At 42.0% G+C, this 22,875-nt stretch overlaps 1 protein-coding gene across 6 annotated transcripts in view; it reads left to right on the plus strand.

Moving 5' to 3' along the window:
• The first annotated feature begins 22,335 nt into the window (after positions 1 to 22,335).
• ZEB1 (zinc finger E-box binding homeobox 1) overlaps positions 22,336 to 22,875 on the plus strand; it is a 198,817-nt gene continuing 198,277 nt past the window's right edge. For 3 of the 6 annotated variants that reach the window (XM_040248042.1, XM_040248041.1, XM_040248043.1), the window contains exon 1: positions 22,342 to 22,445. In XM_040248042.1, the coding sequence (XP_040103976.1) occupies positions 22,388 to 22,445 (58 nt within the window). In that variant the 5' untranslated portion in view covers positions 22,342 to 22,387. Of the gene's footprint in view, positions 22,446 to 22,875 lie in introns of all 6 variants that reach the window. The other 3 variants (XM_040248040.1, XM_040248045.1, XM_040248044.1) reach the window with 3 other exon arrangements.

The raw sequence follows: 22,875 nt of genomic DNA on the forward strand, positions 1-22,875 counted from the left end.
TATTGTATTGGCTATGACCTTCATTACAATATTGTTTGGACATTAATAAAGGGCATGATTATCTTATCCCAATCTTAAGGAGAAGGTTTTCATCATTTCATCAATAAATACACCATTTTATATAAGGTTTTTTATAGGTGCTTTGTCAGATTAACTATTAATAAATGTACTTCTATTTCTAGTTTCCTAAGAGTTATTTTTTAAATCACAAATGAATGTTGAATGCTATCAAATGCTTTTTCTGCACCGACTATCTTACAATTTTTAGTCTTCAGTTTGTTAACATGATGAATTCACTAACTGGTATTATATTGTTGAATGAGACACGCATTCCAGATTCTTTTAACAGTCATTGTCCTATTCCCTTTTGGACAAAGGCACCTACCTGACAGTCCCTTTTGCAAATCACCTGGGCCTCTCCAGTTTCTCTCCCTCCTCAATTTCTGTCTCTATTTCTCTCATTCGCCAGTACCTCCCCCTACTCCAACATGGGCTTGACACCTGTGGTGTCATTGTAGGTGCTAGTACTTAATAGACACTAAATATTTGTTGACAGTATTTAGATGATTTTATATTAATTAAGACAATCTGCATATATCATACATCACAGAACTCTGTTAGATCTTTTAAGTCTTACAACTGTTTATATCACATTATTAAGAAATAGCCCAACACAATAAAGCATATGTTCAGAATTCCTTTTAATAAAGGAATTTTAAAAAATTTAGGTGCTATGTCTCTATGAGAATATTCTGATTAGGATTTCTGGGGATACTCTATTAAATTATTTGGATTTAGGAATAGGCTTTGGGATCTGAGCGACCTTGGTTCTAATCCCTGCTCTAGGGCAGAAACTTGCTTGGCACATACAAGGCAACTGAGGAGGCCAGTGTGGTGGAGAGGAGAGAAGATGGGACTGCAGGGGGTGAGGCTGGAGAGCTGGGTTGTGGGCACATCATGTGGACGTTGAAGATCACTGTGAGGACTGTGGACTGAACTTATTGAGAGGGCACACTTTTGGGGGGTCTGAGCAAAGAACATGAGCTGACTTGTTTTAGCAGGACAGCTCGGCTGACCCACTGAAACGGGCTGGAGGCAGAAACAGGGAAAACCCCATGACGGACACTGGTGACTACATCAGTCCAGGTGAGTGACAGTGGGGCTCGGCCGGAAGACTGTGAAGGAAAGGGGGCAAGTTCTGAAGGTATTTTGAAAGCAGAACACATGAATTTTCTGAACAACTGAACAAGGTGTTTAAGAAAAAGGGGACTCAAGATTAACTGCAAGGTTAACTCAAGATTAAGTCTGTCCTGAGCCTTTTAGAAGGATGGGATCATTTTGTGAAACGAGAGACTAAGCAGACAGAAGGAACAGGTTGAGGGAGCGGAGTTGATACCAAAAGCTCAGTTCAGGGCAGTTTAAGTCTGTGGTGTCTACTGGCCATCCAAATAGAGAGGCCACATCAGCTCGGAGTTCACAGATTAGAACCAGGCTGGAGATATTTATTTGGGAGCCACTGACCAAGCGATGTTGAAGATGAAACTCCAATACTTTGGCCACCTAATGCAAAGAACTGACTCATTTGAAAAGACCCTGATGCTGGGAAAGATTGAGGGCAGGAGGAGAGGGGGACAACAGATGAGATGGTTGGATGGCATCACTGACTCAATGGACATGGGTTTGGGTAGACTCCGGCAGTTGGTGATGGACAGGGAGGCCTGGCGTGCTGTGGTTCATAGGGTCACAAAGAGTCAGACATGACTGAGCGACTGGACTGAACTGACCAAGTGATGAGAACTAAAGCCAAGGACCTGGATGAGATCACTTCAGGAAGGCATGCAGGTGGAGAAGGAAAGACAGCTGTGGAGTGACCCCTGGCACTTTAATATTTAGAGAGTGGGAAAAGGAAGATGAACAAGTCAGAGAGATTGAGAAGGAGTTGCTTGAAAAGTGTTAGGGAAATCAGACCAGTGTGCCGTCGTAAAGGTCAAGTGCAGGAGATCTTTTAGGAACAGAGGCTCAGCCGTGAGGATTTGCCATCCCAAGGACTGAAGACTAACCGCCAGCTCTCAGGATGCTGTAACAGTTGTGTTACTGACAGGCATACAGATGCAGAAGAGAGGAAGCAATTTCCTTCCCCGAGTGAAGGAGAGGCAGTGCAACGCAGCGTACCAGTAGAGGAGGAGAGGGGTCTTGTGCTGGCCTTATTGCTAGTTGAGAAAATCAGAAGAAAATGCAAAAATACAAAAGTAGTAAGTCAGTATAGTACCAAAGAGGAAGGGGGGATGGGATGAATTGGGAGATTGGAATTGACATATATATATACATATATATACTACTATGTATAAAATAGATAACTAGTGAGAACCTTGGAGAAGGCAATGGCACCCCACTCCAGTACTTTTGCCTGGAAAATCCCATGGATGGAGAAGCCTGGTGGGCTGAAGTCCATGGGGTCGCTAGGGTCGGGCACGACTGAGCGACTTCACTTTCACTTTTCACTTTCATGCATTGGAGAAGGAAATGGCAACCCACTCCAGTGTTCTTGCCTGGAGAATCCCAGTGACGGGGGAGCCTGGTGGGCTGCCATCTATGGAGCTGCACAGAGTTGGACATGACTGAAGTGACTTAGCAGTAGTGAGAACCTACTGTATAGCACAGGGAATGCTATCTCAATGCTCTGTGATGACCTAAGTGGGAAGGAAATCCAGAAAAGAGTGGATCTATGTACAGTTGATTCATTTTGCTGTATAGTAGAAACTAATATAACATTGTAAGGCAATTATACCCCAATTTTTAAAAAAGCAGTAAGCCATCTGAGCAATAAGGAAAAAATATACTAATAAAGCTGTAAAAGTGGAATGAAGGCCTAAGTTTCCTTCTCTGGGGAGTTAATCTTTACAGACTGGGCGCAGGGTAGGGAACTCCTGTTGCTGCTGCTGCTGCTAAGTCACTTCAGTCGTGTCCGACTCTGTGCGACTCCATAGATGGCAGCCTCTTCAAGACCCCATGGACTGCAGCCTACCACGCTCCTCCATCCCTGGGATTTTCCAGGCAAGACTACTGGAGTGGGTTGGATAATGTTAAATTTCATCTCATTATTCAATATGCAATTAAACTTGCTTATCAATCCCTCAGAGAGTATACACACACACATTCCTCTAAGAATATTTTTGAACAGCAAGGGAAAAAAACCTTTAGATTTCAAGGAGACTTTATTTCTACTGTTGCATAAACAAAATGTGATAGGATATTCTTTCACAAGCTTAATGGACAAGTTGGAAATAGAGACCTGAGGCAAAGCCCATAGCAGTGAATGTTCCAGACGCGCATTAATACACAATCGAGGACTAAAATGACTCAGGGTTTAGTGGTTCTGCTTTTGCACTAACACAAGTATTGAGACTTGACTATTCCACAAATTTAAATTCTAAAATTTTAGCTTGATCCATAAATTACATACAAAGTAGTAAAACACTGACTTGGAGATACTAATTTTTTGCAATATCCAGTTTGAGGTTTTTTCCATCTTGAAAAAATCATGAATTATTAAGAATGACTGTACAAGAGATGTTTCATTTAAAAAAATTGTAGAATTTGTATCCTGGGTGAGCATATTTTTCAATAAACACTGTTTCTTAATCTGCTATACCCTAATACAAAATTAAAAGTTAAAAAAAAAAAAGCAAAATAAAACAGAAAAAAAAAAAATAAGCCAACCAGAGTTCTCATGCATACTTGGTTGCTTCTTTTATCAGAGATTACAACAGTTCTGGTCCTACCCGCCCCCTAACCCCTCGATGCAAAGGAGAGTTGGGGTGGGCTGAGCTGAGCTCTGGCTGGGGCAGAGGAACCAACTGTGGACAAAATGAGAGAGGCATTTAGTTACTAAAGGACAAGACTTACCTAGGTCATTGCAATACCAAGATTTGGTAAGTTCTGTTAAATACTGCCCCAGTTTTCACAACAAAACCAAGTCACTTAAGCCTAAGTAACTGAGATGTTTGCTTTTTTTTAGGAACAGTTCAGTATAATATTCAGCTTTGCCTCACACACTGTGCCCTTCACCCAACTAGGTGAGCAATCAGGGCAAAATAACCTGGCTGACCCTTAGTTGCCAAAAGATGTTCCTGACATTGTAATGTTACCACGAGGGAGATTTTAAGTGATCATGAGCCCAAAGCTCTTTGAACTAGGATGACTGGAGTTTAAGAATGATACATCAGCTTCCTACTTCTAATGATCTTTCAAAGATGAGAAAAGAGGCAGAAGTTCCCACACTGATGCAGTGTGGAGTTTTAGTGTTACTGATGAGGTACTTGGATGAAATTTAGAAGAGATGAGCAAAGGTACTTGAAGCCCATGGTCCCTGGCAGCAGATAGCAAATCCCTCCATATTGGGTGCTATGCAAACATATGAGCTCTGCGTTTTCATCTGTGTGGTTAAAGACATTAGCCCTGTTTTCATCAACATGCAAACACAGGCAACTGTATCACCATTAACAATGATGGAAAGAAAGCCAGAGTTGGTAACTGCACATATGTTCAATTATTTTGTTTTAAAATAGTGGTGAAATAGTATTTAACATAATGGAAAACAAAAGCAAGGTAAATAAGGAGAACAGGTGTTAGGGAGTCAATTAATGAGAGACACCACAGACTTCATTACAGTGTTCCTAACAGACTGTATGGGCTTCCCAGGTGGCTCAGCAGTAAAGAATCTGCCTGCCAATGCAAGAGACTCGGGTTTGATTCCTGGGTAGAGGAGATCCTCTGGAGAAGGAAATGGCAACCCACTCCAGTATTTTTGCCTGAAAAATCCCAAGAACAGAGGAGCCTGGCAGGCTACAGTCCACAGAGTTGCAAAAGAGTTGGACATGACTTAGCGACTAAACAACAGACTTATATTCTTATGAGAACTCCACTGCTTCCATCCTGGTGCTCTGACAACACCTGTTTTGAACCAAATGAACATTATGGAGGAATTAAAATCAAACAGTCATGCACGGAAGAAGTCCTACCTGCCTAGCTCCCCAAACACCCTCCTGGATATGCCAGTGTACACCTTTACTTTTTAAATTTATTTTTAATTGCAGCACACACCATGTTACGAGCTAATGGTAATTTTGCTCAGTAATTTAAAAGCCGGATCATGATCAATCAGCATCTCTAATCTCTCTTACCCTCTTCTACTTTTCCATAGCATTTAATCCTTTTTAACATGTTAAATGATTTGCTTATTTATTTATACTATATCCGTTGCTTATTACTTGTCTCATCCCACTAGCAAGTTCTGCTGAGCAAGGGTTGTGTCTCTCTGGCCCCTTGATGTCTTCCAACAACTTAGAACAGTGCTTGGCACACAGAAGCAGATCAATAAATATTTGTCCAATGAATGGAAAAGATTTCTTCTTGAACGCATGTACACCTGTGGTGGATTCATGTCAATCTATGCCAAAACCAATACAGAATTGTAAAGTAAAAATTAAAAATAAATAAATAAAAAAAAAAAAAAAAAAAAAAGATTAGGCACTCTCCCTTGCTTCCAAGGTAGGCTTATAAGGTTAAATGGCCTGTTTTGACATCTTTGACTTAATATTTGATCTGTTTTTATCTTACTTGGCACACAGCTCTGTCCAGTTTTCTAAAAACAATCCAGCAGTATTTTCTGTAATCACCTTACCACACTGACTTTCTTGATACTCAAAGAACAATCATCCTTATGCCTTAAACCAACAGTTGGCTTCACTCAAATATCTTTCAATTTCACTGTGATTTCTTTTGTTCTGTTTGTTAATGACTTGGATGACTTTTAAAAGATATTCTTTCTCTGTTGACATCTCTTTGTGGAAAATTGTTAGTATCTCTATTCTTTCCAAATTTTTTTTCTTAGTGTGACTAGACCCTTATCTTTTGATCCTTATTCTTAGAGATCCAGTCAATGTTTATTGTTTATATTTTACTCTTTCAAATTCTCAATCACTACATCGTATGTGTATGTGCATCTATATAAAACTATCTTTATTCTTGTAGGAATGTCTTAGTGCTGAGACACGATTACTTTAAAACATTTTTATTTTGCCCTTTATAACTGTTTTTTGGTAGGCTATTTGAGTTTTTTTTCCTGCTCTGCAGTCATTTGTCTTGACTCCAAATAATCCTGGTTTGAAAAAGTAGGTTAACTGAGATGCTGAGAGTGATGCACATTTTTGAGATCTTGCCCTGATGCCTTCCATGACAAATAAAACATCTTGTGATGTCTGAAAAAACTTTTCCTCTCCCTACATCCATATGTCTGCCATTTCTTAATTTTTCTGTTGGCTAATTTAAAATGTGCCTATCAAAGGCACGGTACCTTGAGAGTTCTACAAATTAATTCTGTATCAGGTTGGCAATCTATCTAGGTCCAAAAGGAGATAGTTATGAACTCTTGGCTCCATGTATTATTTTATCATAAAACTTTGAAATTCTGTTTCAAAAGAATCTTTGGCATTATGTTTGTGGGTTATGCTAGCAACAATGTAATGTCAGATTTTTTTCTCCCGACTCTTAGTTTTCCCCGTTAGAAATATTCACTTCAGAAGATATATTCTTAAAAAATTATTTATTTGACTGTGTAGGGTCTTAGTTGCAGCATGTGGGATCTTTCATTGCAGCACACAAACTCTCTAGTTGTGGCATGCAGGCCCAGTAGTTGCTGCACAGAGCCTCAGTTGCCCCACAGCATGCGGGATCTTAGGTGCCCAATCAGAAACTGAACCTGCATCCCTGGATTGCAAGATGGATTCTTAACCACTGGAACCACCAGGGAAGTTCTTAGAAGAGATAGTCTTGATTTATTCTGTTTCTGTAACTCCCAAGCTGTATTGTGTTCCCACTTTCATGGACCATCTAGATCCCTTGCTATTCCAGGGCTACCAAATTTTAAGTTGTTTGGGATGATGGAGATCTTTCAACTTTTGACTGCTATTTTCCTTCTTTTGGTCTAGTCACATCAAAGATGTCTGCTCCCCAAACCAACCTTTACTTCCTTGGCTCTCAGAAGTCAGGCATACTAATACCATAAGTAATGATATAAAATGTGATGGCTCATCTTTGGTAGCTCATTTCAAAAGGGCTACTGCTCTTCCAGCCTTTTTTTTTTTTTTTTGGTTCTTATTGGGTTAAGTTCAGGTCAATTACTCTGAGACAAAATGTGCTCTTTCCATGTCAGCTTCCAGTAAGGACCCTTTCAGATATAAGTCACTGATGGAAGTTATCAATCATGGAAGGTACTTGAAAATATATATACTTTCCAGACATAACCATCACAGCAAGACAGTAACTATGGAGTTACAAGCACCCCATAGTCTATCATAAAAAACTTTATAATGGAGCATGAGAGAAAAGACAGGGACCAATTGATTATGAAATAAAGATAATTAAAACCTTGATGGTTGGATACTACAGAAATCAATGCAGCAGATCAGGAGGAATGCAGAGAAAAAGAACCTTCTGAAGGAATCTCTTGTGTTCATGGAATTGCTCATGTAGAGAAGAGGGGATATGGAAAGAATTACAAGTCACTCAAAATGGTATACATCATGAGAAAACTTACAGAAATGTTGAATGTATAACCAAGTGCTCACTAAAATATTTCTGCTCATTATTTTTCTGAAGGCTAACATTTCCTTTAAAATGGCAACCCACTCCAGTGTTCTTGCCTGGAGAATCCCAGGGACAGGGGAGCCTGGTGGGCTGCTGTCTCTGGGGTCGCACAGAGTCAGACACGACTGAAGTGACTTAGCAGCAGCAGCAGCAGCAGCAACATTTCCTTTATGCTTCAGAACTCTGTTTTGGCAAAGCCGTGGGTATGCTTTAATGTTAACCAAGTACAACAGAATTTGAAGGTGGGGTTTGTTTAGTCACAGTGTCAGCTGAGTCCCAGTCTAGACTATTCTCAACTGGGTGATGGCAGCCTCTCTGAATCTGTATCTACACATATGAGATGGGAATAATGTCAGTGAGCGCTGTTAATGAAGCTCAAATAAAACCATGTTGAGAGTAGATTATAAAGGCTCTAAAAATTGTATAAAAGGCTCTACATCTTTTCCTTTTATTCTTTTTTGTTCTCAGATCTAAACACAGGGGATATGTGATTCGCCATTTTCTCGTGGAAAGCAGCTTTCATTCTTCATCTGGAACGCAACAGCAATCATTCTCCAGTTAGATCGAAATGACTGAATTGCAAGGTGAACTGTGTTGGGGACTAGCTCATTTTCCCTCACCTCCAGCACCCTCCTTTCCCAGATCAAGCAATTTTCCTGTGTAATGAACTGTATCTGCTATCAAGTGGCCTGGAAATTAAGAGGTCCCAAGCATCTCCCAGATCCTTGTTCCCTATTTGGTATCATGATGTCTTTTGCTGTTACACCGTTGATCTGTGTTTTCCAGGGCTCTGCAAAGGAGAAATGCAACAATGAATGGAACTCCAGAACAATTCTGTATCTGGGGGAAGAGCTTCAGTTGATTTTTGAATTATTCACGGGATGGTTTTCTAGCTAATGGGTTGTCCAATTCTTTGCATCAAGTGCTTCTGTCTGGTTGATAACATTTTGGTCAGTTCGATGCTGACTGGCAGTGGAAGGGGAGAGGATGCAAAGCAGGACATGCGTTATAATCAACAGCAACCCCCAAAGTGAACTGTAGTGGTTTGATTTACATCCATAATGCACCCAAAGTCTGCAGAAAGTTAGCTTGAGGGAGGACAAAAATATAAGTCAACTAGGGACAAAGAAAAACAGTAATTCAGGCCATGTTCTCTTGACTTATTATGACTTCTGTAGGGACAGAAAATAAAATGAGGAACTAATCAATTTATTCAACTGTCTCATGACATTAATTATATTTTTCTCCTATAGTCAAAGTTTCTCATCTTTTTCTGTTAGTAGACGGTATCTGAGTAATTTCTTCTACTAACCATTTCTGTTATTTATAAAGTTTATGATAGCATTTGATATTTTATATTCATATATTAGGAAGCTTCCCTGATGGCTCAGTGGTAAAGAATCTGCCCACAATACAGGAGACACAGGAGATGCAGGTTTGATCCCTGAGACAGGAAGGTTCCCTGCACGAAGGCATGGCGACCCATTCCAGTATTTTTGCCTGGAGAATCCCATGGACAGAGGAGCCTGGTGGGCTGCAGTTAATAGTGTCGCAGAGTAGGACAAGACTGAAGTGACTTAGCACGCATGCATTTATATGTTACTTTTTAGCATTTACTAAATATGTCCCTGGTTAGCTATGTGAAAATATGAGTCAGAAAATCTTTTGTATCATTGTAATATTATCTGAAATTATATTTCAGATATTTGAATATCTGAAAAATATCAGTAACAGATATTTGTCAGTGACTTTACCAGTCAAAAGCATAATACTGGATTGGTAGAATCAGAAAATAAGTTGAGCTACTCAAGAGAAAAAAATACTTATCTAATGACACTCATTAATTCAACATATACAAAATGACTAAATTCCACAACTATTTACATTAAAATAATATAAATAAAATAATGTAAATGACTAGTTTTAAGTAACAGCAAAATGTATTGAATAATGTTGATTCAAAGTGTGGGTGTGCTCCATACTATTTTAAATAGGAATGATTTTACCTATAACTACAATATTGCTACTGAAAGTAAAACACCACAGTTATCTAAAGTTATACAGCAAAATGTGAAACAATATCAAAGTTAGGAGTAAATAATAATTTGGTTATTTGTGGGCATTTTTAATGGTCTGTTGGGAGCACTTTATAAGGTAATCTAGAAGGAAAAATGTGACTAAATTCAATTGCATTTGACAGTTGGCTGAAATCCTGGAAGATAATTTCAGAGACAAAACTGGTCATAAAACCAAAGCCAGTCCTTTGCAAAAGCCTTCAGAAAGGAAAAGCAAATATTTTTTCAAAAGTTTATCATGGTGGTTTTAAAATAATAGTTAAATATTTGATATGCCATTTTAGTTCAGACCTCTTTTTCCTCTTTTTTTAATCTATTTTGGTTTTTGACATTTTCCTTGTTTAAAGTCACCTCCATTAGAGGATGAACAAGAGAAAGGAAAGAAATTAAAAATAATCAATTTAATATATTTTACTGAAATGAGTTAATATTAGAGGTTCAAATAAAATACAAAGGAGCTAATTATTCAAAACTCCTTAACATTTGACTTTAGGAAGTATTTTTATATTGATACAGGTTTGCACAGTAAAACTTCAAATCTTGATGTCTTACAGTTTTCAAAATAACCTCCACACACATGATCTCATGTCATACTTACCAAGGCCCTGTGAATATGTAGGGGATTTTAGTTTATGTAGGGGAACTAGGTTTAATTCTGCAGAGAAGGAACCTGGGGTCAAAGAAGTTAGATGATTTGCCTAAGGATCCAACCAGTCCATTCTAAAGGAGATCAGTCCTGGGTGTTCTTCGGAAGGAATGATGCTAAAGCTGAAACTCCAGTACTTTGGCCACCTCATGCAGAGTTGACTCATTGGGAAAGACTCTGATGCTGGGAGGGATTGGGGGCAGGAGGAGAAGGGGACGACAGAGGATGAGATGGCTGGATGGCATCACCGACTCGATGGACGTTGAGTTTGAGTGAACTCCAGGAGTTGGTGATGGACAGGGAGGCCTGGCATGCTGCAAGTCGTGGGCTCGCAAAGAGTCGGACACAACTGAGCGACTGAACTGAACTGATGCCTACAATAAACCGCTGAGTGTGGACTCTCAAATCTCATGTATTCATTCACTCATTCATCCATCTTTGGCTAACTGAGCTTCCTTTCCCTAAGTTCTCTTTGTTGGATAAAAGCAATCTCTTTGATAGAGAAATAAAAACCACCTGAGTTAAGAATGTACTATAGAAACGCAGCAAAATGGGAAAGTGCCCAGAATTGTATGGTTAGGACATGAATCAAAAGTAAAAATATTGGCTAACAGAGATTTGCAGTTTTGTCAGACCATGCTATCCTTACACTCATCAGCAGGGCTAAGAGCTGGCTGTCTCCCTACTTCACAGCTTTAAATGGAATCCCTTTTCCATGTTCTTGAGCATCATCATCTTTCTAGCTTATGCACAGGCATGTATATGTGTGTGTACAATTATGAGGATAAAATAAATGGTAGATAACTATACACTCTGTTATCTTGCCATTTTATCTAACTTTCATTTTCTTTTTGAGTTTTTCAGATCAACTGTTCCATTCTTTTTTTACTTTAAAAAATTTATTTATTTTTGGCTGAGCTGGGTCTTCATTGCTGCTCACAGGCTTCAGTAGTTGCAGCTCTCTGGCTCTAGAGCCCAGGCTCAGTAGTTTTGGTGCACAGGCTTAGTTGCCCCACACCACATGGGATCTTCCCCAACCAAGGATCAAACCCAAGTCCCATGCATTGGCATGCAGATTCTTAACCACTGGGCCACCAGAGAAGTCCCATGCTCCATTCTTTTTAAATGATTGCATAGTATTCCTAGGAATGCCTCTGGATTAATTTCCAGTTTATTTGATAGCCAAATATACTTTTTCAAGTATTCTAAAATTGCTAACCTTTGCTATTATAGAAAAGGAATCTTTGCAGTTAACTGATTATTCCATAAGAGCAAGTGAGAATTTTGAAACTTACAAAAGTTATAAATACTCTCATTTTACTAGACATTTATTTTAAAATCCAGTGATAAGCTTAGTTAGAACATAAATGAAATACAAACTGTTCTTGCACTAATAAGGGAATTTAAAATAAAAAATGAATAAACACACACATTTTGAATACTAGGCATGAAAGCGCTTGAATAGGTCTCAAGATTCAGGGATGGAATTATTAATGTTTTAATCCAGTATGGAATTTACTATATATTCATATATGTTGTTAGTTCATTTAAGTGTCTTCCTATAGATTCTAAAGCATAGAATGATCTGTATGATTCCAAGCAGTGTGAATAAACTACCTATTTTCAAAAATTTTTAGTCTTGGTGAGACCAATTCTTATATTTCCAGTGGCATCATAAGTTGATACAACTCTTTTCAAAAGCATGCTGATGACAAGCTTAAAAATATGTAACCATGTTCATTTTCATTGACTAAATAATTCCAGTGTTAAAGAGTATTTCTCTAGAAGATGACAAAAAGCATACAATAGTGTTCATTTTTCACAACAACAACAAAAAATCTGGATGTAACGTAAATGTTCAACAAGATATAATTGGTTTAGTAAATTATATCAATTTGAGGAATGTTACAGGTTAAGTAGGACTAAGGGCTTCCCTGGGGGCTCAGACGGTAAAGCATCTGCCTACAATGTGGGAGACCAGGGTTCAATCCCTGGGTCGGGAAGATCCTCTGGAGAAGAAAATGGCAACCCACTCTAGTACTCTTGCCTGGAAAATCCCATGGATGGAGGAGCATGGTAGGCTACAGTCCATGGGGTCGAAAAGAGTTGGACATGACTGAGCGACTTCACAGTGAAAAAAAAAAATTCAGTCATAAAGGCTATGTGCCTACCTGGGAAAATGTATTTGATATGTTCAGTGAGAGCAGGATAACGCTAAATTATACACCGTTCTTATACACATGTATGGCAAAACCCAGGCATTATCATAACTGTATAAATTACAAGTGAAAAGTGAACAGTCCTAAGTTGGGGCTGGGGTAGTAGTGACTGTTTTCATCCCAAGTATTGTGTGATATTATAGCGTCTCCCCAGACCTCTCCTGAGTCCATCCCACCCTCGTGCAGAGCAGGAGGTTGAGAGAGAAGACAAACCAGAACCGTACAAGGGTGCAGAGGTGAGCAAGGGAGCAGCACCGCCTGCAGACCTACAGGTGCTCCGGATCCTCACTCCTGACCAGCTGCTCCCCGACTCCAGGATTCCATGGGGAAAATCCCACTCACATCCTTATTGTAGATTCCTTTTTCTTGGGCCACGTTTTTATTTATTATTCCCTATTTTTGTTTTTATTGGGTTTCCCAGATGGCTCAATGATAAACATTCCACCTGCAAAGCGGGAGACATGGATTCGTTCGATCCTTGGGTGGGGAAGATTCCCTGCAGAAGGAAATGGCAATCTACTTCAGTTTTCTTGCCTGGAGAATCCCATGGACAGTGGAGCCTGGCGGGCTACATTTTTTAACTGCAGTAAAATTGCTTTACAGTGTTGTGTTCGTTTCTGCTGTTACAACGCTAATCAGCATATGAACGCTCCCTCCCACCTCTGCACCCCCCAGCTCCAAGCCATCACACACCACAGAGCTGAGCTCCCTGAGCTATACAGCAGGTTCCCAGCAGGTTCCCGATAGCTACCTGCTTTACACGTGGTAGTGTGTATGTCAGTCCTACTCTCCCAGTTCACCCCCCCTCCCCTTCCTGACCTGTGTCCACAGGTCCATTCTGTGTCTGCACCTCTACTCTTGGCTTGACCCACTTTGAATTGGTGTCTGTTACAAATCAAGAAATGAAGAATTTTTAATATCCCTTTCATAATCTGTAATCTGCATTTTTAAAAGCCCCACACACGATCTAACTGCACGGCAAATAGTGTTACTCATTCTAGGAAAAGGAGCTCACTTACTGTGTAGACAGATGTTCTAGAGATAATATAACTAATGTGAGCCAATAGTATTTCTAGACAACCTAACCAACTGATGTTAAACAAACAACATGTTAATATCATCTTCTCTTTCTGCCTTTTAATTAGAATCATTCCACCTACACCTGAAGTGACATTTTCAGGGATAAAAATTATCTTATCCTTTAGCCTGAACAGAAAGGCACTGTGTAGGAATGCTAGTAGATTATGCTCGTAACATCTGACTCATCTGACTCTGATCTTCGCCCAAGAATTTGGTTTTCTTGTAGTACCCATCATGTTTGCCATGAGCCAAGCAGCATGTAAAACTTCACATGTAATATCTCATTTGCTCTTCACAAAGCCCCTCCACCAGAATGATGCATGAATGGCAGGCACTTTCAGTCTTTTCCATAATTAACCAAGTGTTCTTCCCATTAGACAGGCATTGCTTTTGGTATCAGAAATACAAAGATGAACAGCCTCAGACTAGGGAGAGAGAGAGAGATGTGAAACAGTCAAGATGGTCAATGCTCACCATAGTGGAAGGTACGACGTGCTCTGAAGCAGCTGAGGGAATTACCAGCTATGTGGGGCTGGTGGCACAATTCTCAAGGACTCTGATACAACTGGAGAAGTGCTGAGATAAGGTGAAAACTAGGGAAAGAAAACCGACTTGCCTTCCTGAAAATACGTGAGGTAACCTGGAAGACACCAGGATTTGAATGGAGAGGATGTGAGCTTTTATGAGTTGGGCTGTAGTAAATGGGATAGTGGGGAAAAAAGCCGAGTATTAAAAGGTACATCGGAGAAACTTTCAAAAAATATTTATTCATTTAGTACATAATTTTGAGATCCTACCATGTACTGAGGCAGTATTAGGAGCTAGTAAGAACACTGCAAGGATGTATAACCTGAAACAATTCTACTATATTAGAAATGATAATTATGCTTTACATTGCTTTTAATATTATTATACTACTTGCTAATATAATCTGGAAATGTTATCTTCCATCTGTGCTTCGTTTGGATAGTCACAGCTTGTATTGCTTTTACTTGCTCAGTTATTCCTTTGTAAATGATTATTCAAGAGGAAAATAAAAACTTCTAAAATTCTCTTGATGTTTGCTGTTCTGCTCACCCCCTCATCCCCCATGCCCAGAACACTAATTAACATCATGTACAACATGGACACTCTTGATTTTAAAAAAAACCTTTCCATGGCTACAACTCGTCACTATAAAAGCTTAGCATCTTCATAGTATCTGTTTCCTGCCCACCCACCTCTGCAGCCTCTTCTGGAACATGTGGGTTTTTTATTCGACGCATTCATTCTACTGGACTTGCCACCTCCCCCTACCCCTGCTCCACAATACACTACTTTCATCGGGAGATTTCTGCCTATGTTATGACTTTTAACACACTTCTCTCCTCCTCCTGACAAATTCCATCACTTCTTCAAGACTTCCTTGACTCCAGATGACTTTAGGTGTCTCTTGCAGACATTTGTGCAGAAGCCTCTCTGTCCACTTGTTTATTCCACAATCCTCCAAGCTTCTTGAGGCTGGGGACCAAAATCAGGCATTTATAGCCTCACCCAACACCTGTCACGTTAGAATACGGTCAAGAACATTAGGTGGGGGGGAGAAAAGAATATTAGCTGAATAAATGAACCAAAGGATAATTATTAAAACTTCTATGTGGCCCAATGCTAAATGTTATATAAAAAATGACCACTTAGTGAAATGCTTTATAGCTGCTTATCAATTAAGATGAACTGATTAATCAACACAAACATACTTCTCAATCACAAAGCTTAAAGCTTGCATCCTTTGGGAGGCATAGTGCCTCCCAAAGATGTCTATGCCCTAATGTCCTGGGCACAGACTGGATGTATACGTCAGGTCATCAGGCAAAGAGAAAATAAGGGTGCAGATGGGATAAGCCTAATCATAATCAGCTGACCTTAAAATGGGATGACACCTTGAATGAGCCAGGTGGACCTAATCTGATCGCAAAGGCCCTCAGTCGTGGAAGAGGGAGGCAGGATTAGAGCCAGTGATCGGGCAGCATGACATGCATGGGCTCTGCCCGGTGCTGCTGGCTTTGAAGATGGAAGCTGCCCAAGAGTCGAAGGATGGGGAGGGACCTAGGAAGCTGGAAAAGGCCAGGAAATGGTTTCTCCATTAGAGCCTTCAGCAGAAACCCAATCATGCCAACATCTTCATTTTGGTCCAGTGAGCCCCATTCTGGCTTCTGATTTCCAGAAACGTAGGATAATGTATTTGTGTTAAGCCACCAAGTTTGTGTTTTTTGTTTTTTGTTTTTTTAACAGCAGTAACAGGAAACTAATTCACATACCTATACCAAACAGGATTAACTTTGGCTGCATGTGACAGAAAACCCACAACAGCAGCTGAAAAAAGATGTCAGTTGACTTGTCTCTGTAACAGAGACCTGGAGGCAGAAGTTACAAGCTTTCCTGTGGCGTCAGGGACTCAGGCTCCTCTATCTTGTTGGTGTGCCTTCCTTAACCTGACGGTACTCTGGCCAGCAGGTCTGATTCCAGCCAGCAGAAAGAGAAGGAATGGTGAACCACTTCTCTTGAGACTTCATCAACCAGCACATCACTCACAGACCAGGACTGAGCAGCACAGTAGCAGTGAGGTAGGTGCAAGGACCATTCCGGGGCCGTGTGATAAGCGTGGATGGTTCCATTATTGAAGAAACTGATGAGAACAACCATTTTCTCCATCTTACTACTGAAGCACTAATTCCCCCGGCCCATTGTTTGAAGCATATGAAAGCAGTTTCTCTTACTTTAGATCAACCAAGGCAGGAGGCTTCCTGACAAAAACAGTAACTGAATAAGTGTATGTCGTAGACTCCAGCACATTCTACGCAGCATCTGCCAGATTTTGCATGTACACTTATTAGGATATGAGTATATGCCTGACAATGATGACATAAGGCATCTACCTCACATTCAAACTTTAGTGTTGTAATTCATGGAAACAATTCTTGATTAGAAATAGGATAAAAACACATTTCTAGGTGTGTACAACTCAGGGGCCTGGCAGGCAACAGATGGCACACTCCAAGGGTAAATCGAAGAGAGTCTGATAAAGAGACTCTTACAGTGATGTGGGAAGGCATTAGGGGAACCAGCAAGGGATAAGGACTCACAACTATAAGGAGGAAGCCATGGCCATCTCTAGGCCTGAGGGGACAAAGGGAAGGAGCCGTTTCTGGTACTTGCTAAGACCTGTAGCCATGGGACAGGACTGTCTGACCCAAGCCATGGCCTTAGGTAGAGGAATGAAGTTTCTGCCAAAAGCCACAGACAGGCAGGAGGGCGTGTGGGGAAGGTTAAATTAATATCCTGACCTCTCTCTCTTTCCTTCCTCTGATCATCTGCCAATGCCTCCAAACTGGCTGAAACCGAACAGAAACCAAAGGGCAAAGGGGCTTGGGGGATGTGGTCCACAGAAACCAGTTTTTCACGGCACAGAAATGCAGTGAAGGAATTCTGAGGGTCAGAGGATAACCAGCAGTTTTTCATTCTTCATAAAATTTTTCTGTAAAAGCATTTTACAGGGCGGGGATGATTAAAAAAACCTTGAACAAAAACAGAAAGGGAACTGACCCAAAGAGATCTGGGCTAGACCTGGGATAAAGAGAATGATTAACACGTGAGACAGTCCAGAGGGGCACAGGTGTGATCTATTTATTTAAGTGAGACAACAAGAGGGAGCAAAGAAATTGAGGTATAAGATGAAAAAATGAGAAGTGCCTGATCAGGAGCCTTAAAGCTGTGGATCTATCTGAACACAGTGTTTCTAATTGCTGACTGTTCCATGTGAGCATAACACAATGATGGGACATCTAAAACCTGTTACTGACTGCAAATATTCTTAATATGTATACTGAAAGGATGGAATAGAGGCAATGATTATAACTGAAGGTCTGTGGAATACAGAAGGCCAGGACTGTAGGTCAAAGAAATAGTAATACTCTGTAGCAGAACCAATCAGCTGCAAAAAATAAGCCAAGATGACAGAGAAAAGAAATACATTGAGACAAAAGGGAAAAAACAGCAGTAGAAACCTGATATCAGACCTCCGATACCACAAGATTCTTAAAATTCCATCAAATCCTAAACATGCACGTTGCCTCCCCATCTCTAGTGCAAATTACCTACCTATAGTTGTTAAGTATACGAAAAAAATGCTATTCATGTTCATAAAGGATTTCAGTAATAGAAACTATGACCTATCTTCTGTAGAGGCAGCCTTTGAAAGCAATCGTTTTAAGTATTGTGATTTTATAGAAACTACTTTTTAGATGTTCATTAACTGCCTTCAAACAATTCTGTCTGCATTTATTTATACTTAACATCTGTTAGAAATGTTCCTGAAAAACTGTCCTCCAAATAAGAAGCCCCAGGGGTTAAGATTTCAGAAATTTACATGAAAAATAGGAGCTTTATTCCCCAGAGAGGGAAAATCTGTTTCATGATGCAATATATAATAAAATCATATGAAGGTTTGAGGACACCTGTCCCTATTACTGCCTCCTGGGAGGCTTCATTAGAAAAGTGCGTGTGGGTCCTTAGGCCAGCTGTTGGTTCTGCATCACATGGTAGCCATGTTTACTTCCAGACGCGGTGACGCAGAGTTGCCCTCTCTGAATCCCCGAGAAGCACACATCCCGGGTCACTACTGAGCCACAGACTGAGAGCACCTCTCTGCGGGGCTTCTACATTCTTTCCTTTGATGGATAACATGTCTCAGACGGATTCTTTTCAAGACTTTAAGATTTTTTTAAAATTACAAGTTAATGTAGTCAACTTATTTCATGAAATAGATATATTATCTTTCCATGAAAATAACTGATTTCTTATTTTGACAAAGATTATAGAATATTATCCTGGAGGAGGAAATGGCAACACACTCCAGTAGTCTTGCCTGGGAAATCCCATGGACAGAGGAGCCTGGCGAGCTACAGCCCATGGGGTCGCAAGAGTCAGACACCACTGAGCAACAGAAGATGCACACACAGAATATTCTACTTCTCGAGTGTGTTCAGAAAGTGAGCTACGTGGAAATCATGTGCTCCAAGTGGAACACCATGAAATATGCACATTTTAAACTATGTCAAATTTTATCCTACTGTATACATGAATCTTACATGGAATGCGAATAGCAGGTGCAAAGGATTTATGAAAAATTTATAGAAAAAACTCAATATTGAAAATATTCCACCGATTTACATTTTCCCTGTAAATTTAGAAAAGATTACAGTAATTCATTTTTAGCAGAATACCTCTCCTTCAGCATGTGCAATCCCAGTGCTCTCCAGAAGCAGTGTTAACATTTCAGTGACATTAAAATTAGGAGTACACATTGAATATACATTGTATAATGACACCACAAATACTAAAAACCAACAGTACAGGGCACATGTTAAACTCTAACTAGTATCCCCATTTTGTTTAAGGAAACCTAAATTTTGAAGTATAATTGACTAAACAAACCCAAATCTTAAAACATTTAAAAATTCCTTTTCTAAAGTTCTTCACAAGATTTTTTCCCAATTCTTCAGTTATATTTAAGAGATAAGAAGCAACCATCACATAGGTATCAGGTTTAAAGCTTAGAGTTCAATAATTTGGGGAACATCATAGTAAATAAAGTGCATTTAAACATATATTATGTTTACAATCTAACTGTTGTTATTGTTCAGTTGCTAAGTCATGTCTGACTCCATGTGATACCACGGACGGCAGCATGCCAGGATCCTTTGTCCTCCACTAACCCATTACTACAGGATTTTTTTTTAAAAACTGAAATTTTGTATTATAAAATTTGGTATATCAGTATTTCCTGCACATATTTAAAAAACAGGAGCAGGATTAATCATTTGGGGGAAAAATGGCTGTGGAGAATCTAAAATCTAGAGCCATAATTTTCAAAATAAGGCAGGATATAAATGACAGTAAATGGCTTTCACATCCATAATTTCAACAGCCCCTAAGAATTAATGTGATGAAGGCAGATTAACCACCCTTAGTTTATAGCCAAGAACAGATCCATAAAAGGTCAATAGTACTAACTTAAAAAAAAATTACTTATCAAGTATTTGCTATGTGACTAGGTTCCCTGCCAGGTACTGAGGGCACAGAAATGAACAAGCAAGCAAAAGGTGGAAAAAAGGTATCTGTCTGCAAGGAGCTGAATAGTCTGGCCCAAACTAAGTAAACCACTAACCATCAAAGACGGTTTAACTCCTACTTGGTTTATTCCTTCACTTGGTATCTGGTTTCAAGGTGAGGATGAATACAGAAGGGGCTTCCCAGGCAGCTCACTGGTAAAGAACCTGCCTGCCAATGAGGAGACACAGGAGATGCAGGTTCGACCCCTGGGTCAGGAAGATCCCCTGGAAGAGTGAATGGCAATCCACTCCAGGATTCTTGCCAGGATAATCCCATGGAAAGAGGAGCCTGGCAGGCTACAGTCCATGGGATTGCAAAGAGCCCAACACAACTGAGCAGACTCCCATGAACACAGAAGAAAGCTTAGTAGGTGGATCAGGACAGGTTACTTCAGAAAAAGGTGTGATACTTCCTAAGTTTAAGTGAAATGTACTTTTTTCCCCTTTCTCTGGGTAGCTGTAAAAAAAGGGTGTGTGTGGGTGTGTGTGTGTGTTGAGAGGCAGGGCAGGGATGTGTGTGTATGCTGAGAGGAGGGGCAAGGATGTGTATGTGTATGTTGAGAGGTGGGTCAGGGAGATGGTGTGTGTGTGTGTTGAGGGGGGGCAGGGATGTGTGATTGTGTGTGTTGAGAGGTGGGGCAGGGATGTGTGTGTGTGTGTGTTGAGAGGTGGGGCAGGGATGTCAGCAAGGGATAAAGTCTAAGCTGATTCAGAAGCCTGCAACTGAAGAACACAGCTTTTGGGAGGGTAGGGAAAAATTACCGCTTGAACCAAGCAATGCATGAGCCTCGTTCTGGTTTTCACATGTACAAGTTCGGTGAACATGGGATTGACGAGATCAGGACTGCCTGTACTTAAGCTGATCATTAAGAGTGATGATTCTAGCTTTGGTACTGAGGAAGAGACCAGACACACAGACATAAAGCACAGCAAAGAACAGTTACAGTCCCCTTTCATGCACCAATAAATAACACATCCACTTATCAAAATGCCAAAGCAAACGTGGGAGAGAAAATTTTCATCTATATTCAGGATTAAACTTTCTAATTTTAAATTACTAGACTTCAGCTGTAAATTTATTTCAGATGAAAGGTTTGGAGAGATTATTAATGAATCTTCCAAAAGCTTGGACGGTGTTCAAAAAATTAACATAATAAAAAAGTCCTGCCGTCGGCATGACAAAAATCATAGGCATAAATTTGTTGAGCACCTACTGTGACAGCACTGTGCCAGGTTAACTGTTACTTCTAATACTTTGTGACGTTTCAGTCTTCTCAACTTCTTTATCTATCATCTCTTACAATGTTCATTTATAACTCTTTTATTATTCGAAACACAGCTCAGCTGTATTCCCTCAAGTTGGTCCCAAAGACATTTCCTCGTTTGAAGGCGGGGAGGAGGGGAGAGCAAAGTCTCTACTGAATACTGAAGACGTGACCTTCTTGGTATTTGTGCTGGTATCTACGTGGTCTTTCAGAAATCCGTGAACTTGTACGCAGTTCGAGATAAGATCGCCATCCATCACCTGCCAAGACCACACCTGCCAGCCCTCGTTTCACGCCATAAGTTTCTGCACAGCGACCGCTGCCTTCCCAGATACTAAATTGTGGCCTGTTAACACCTTAACTCTTAAGTCTGCGGACCTCGGATCTGGCCGAGGTACTGGGGGGTGGGGGGGGCCTCAGGGAGGAGGGCGCGGCCTGGGGGCGGGGGCGGCCGAGGTGACAGCAGGTGAGCGCCCAGCGCGCAGGAGGAAGTGAGACAGGCCGGCGTGGGGATTACTCATTCCGCTTCACCGCCGAGGTGGTTCGCAAGCGGAACTTCTCGCCCCTCTTTCAGTCCAGCTGAACTTCTACCTCGTTGAAGTCACTTCCCACCCCCGGTTTGCTCGGGGGCGGGGAGGGGAACCGTGCGTCCGAGGAGGGGCAGGGAGTCCGACGTGCGGGGTCAGGGAATCTCGGGACGCCGCGTGTCCCGAACCAGCCGCCCGCCAGACCCGCCTGCCCGCCCCTCGATTGCGAGGCATCCCCGGGCGGCCGGGGTTGCGTGAACCGCCACCCCCTTCCACCCCGCCCCCCGTAAGGCAGAAGGAAGACAGGTCGATCCCGCCACTCCGGGGGCGGCTCCGAGGGCACGGGATAACGGCGAGAATCAGCTAGACCCGAACGTGCCCCTGGCGGCCGCAGCGGGTGTGGCCAGTTCAGAGCTCCTATTTTACCTTTCTCGGCTCCGACGGCCAGTCGCCCTTCGGACCACGTCCGCACGGTTCCCCCGCGCCCCCACCCCGCCACCCCCGCCCGCGACACCTGGAGGAAACTTTTTCCTCGCCCCTCCATGCAAACTCAGCTGCTCCCCCGTCTGCCGCAAACCGTCCTCTCCCTAGCAACAAGGTTCCGGCCGTAGAGCGAGTGGCTCTAGGTGTAAGGAAGGTGATGTCGTAAAGCCGCGAGTGTCGTAAACCAGGTGCGGTGGGGAGGGGGGAGGGGTGGAGGCGGAGGGGCGGGGGGGGGGAAGGGGGAGGGAGGGAGGGGGAGGAGGTGACTCGAGCATTTAGACACAAGCGAGAGGATCATGGCGGATGGCCCCAGGTGTAAGCGCAGAAAGCAGGCGAACCCGCGGCGCAATAACGGTGAGTGGCGGAGGGGACCGGGGAGCGGCGGAGTCAGGGGGAGCCGGGCGGCCGGTGCGCCCCCGAGGGCGAGGGGGGCGAGCTGGGCTGGGGGCGGCCGGGCAGGGACGGGCCAAGTGGAGTGGGAAAGTAGAAAGTAGTGCTCTCTGCCCCCCTCCGGGCCGCCGCCGCCGGAGCCGCGCCGCGGCCGCCCGCTCTCCCTGAACCGTTATGTCTCTTACCTGGTCTCTCCGCCTAGCGGCTCCCGCCGCCCCTGCCGCCTCGCTGGACCGTTAGCCGCCGCCGCCGCCGCATCCCCGGCGCGGGCGGGCGGGCGGCCGGGACGCGGCGCCCACTTTTCTGGGCTCGGGGGGGAGCGGCTGTTGCTTCTTTCCGCACTTTTTCCCCACTCTTGTGCCCCCTCGGCGCCCCCCTCCCCGCCTCCTCGGCG

Source organism: Oryx dammah, unplaced genomic scaffold, assembly GCF_014754425.2.
Source record: "Oryx dammah isolate SB20612 unplaced genomic scaffold, SCBI_Odam_1.1 HiC_scaffold_10, whole genome shotgun sequence".
NCBI classification, from domain to species: domain Eukaryota; kingdom Metazoa; phylum Chordata; class Mammalia; order Artiodactyla; family Bovidae; genus Oryx; species Oryx dammah.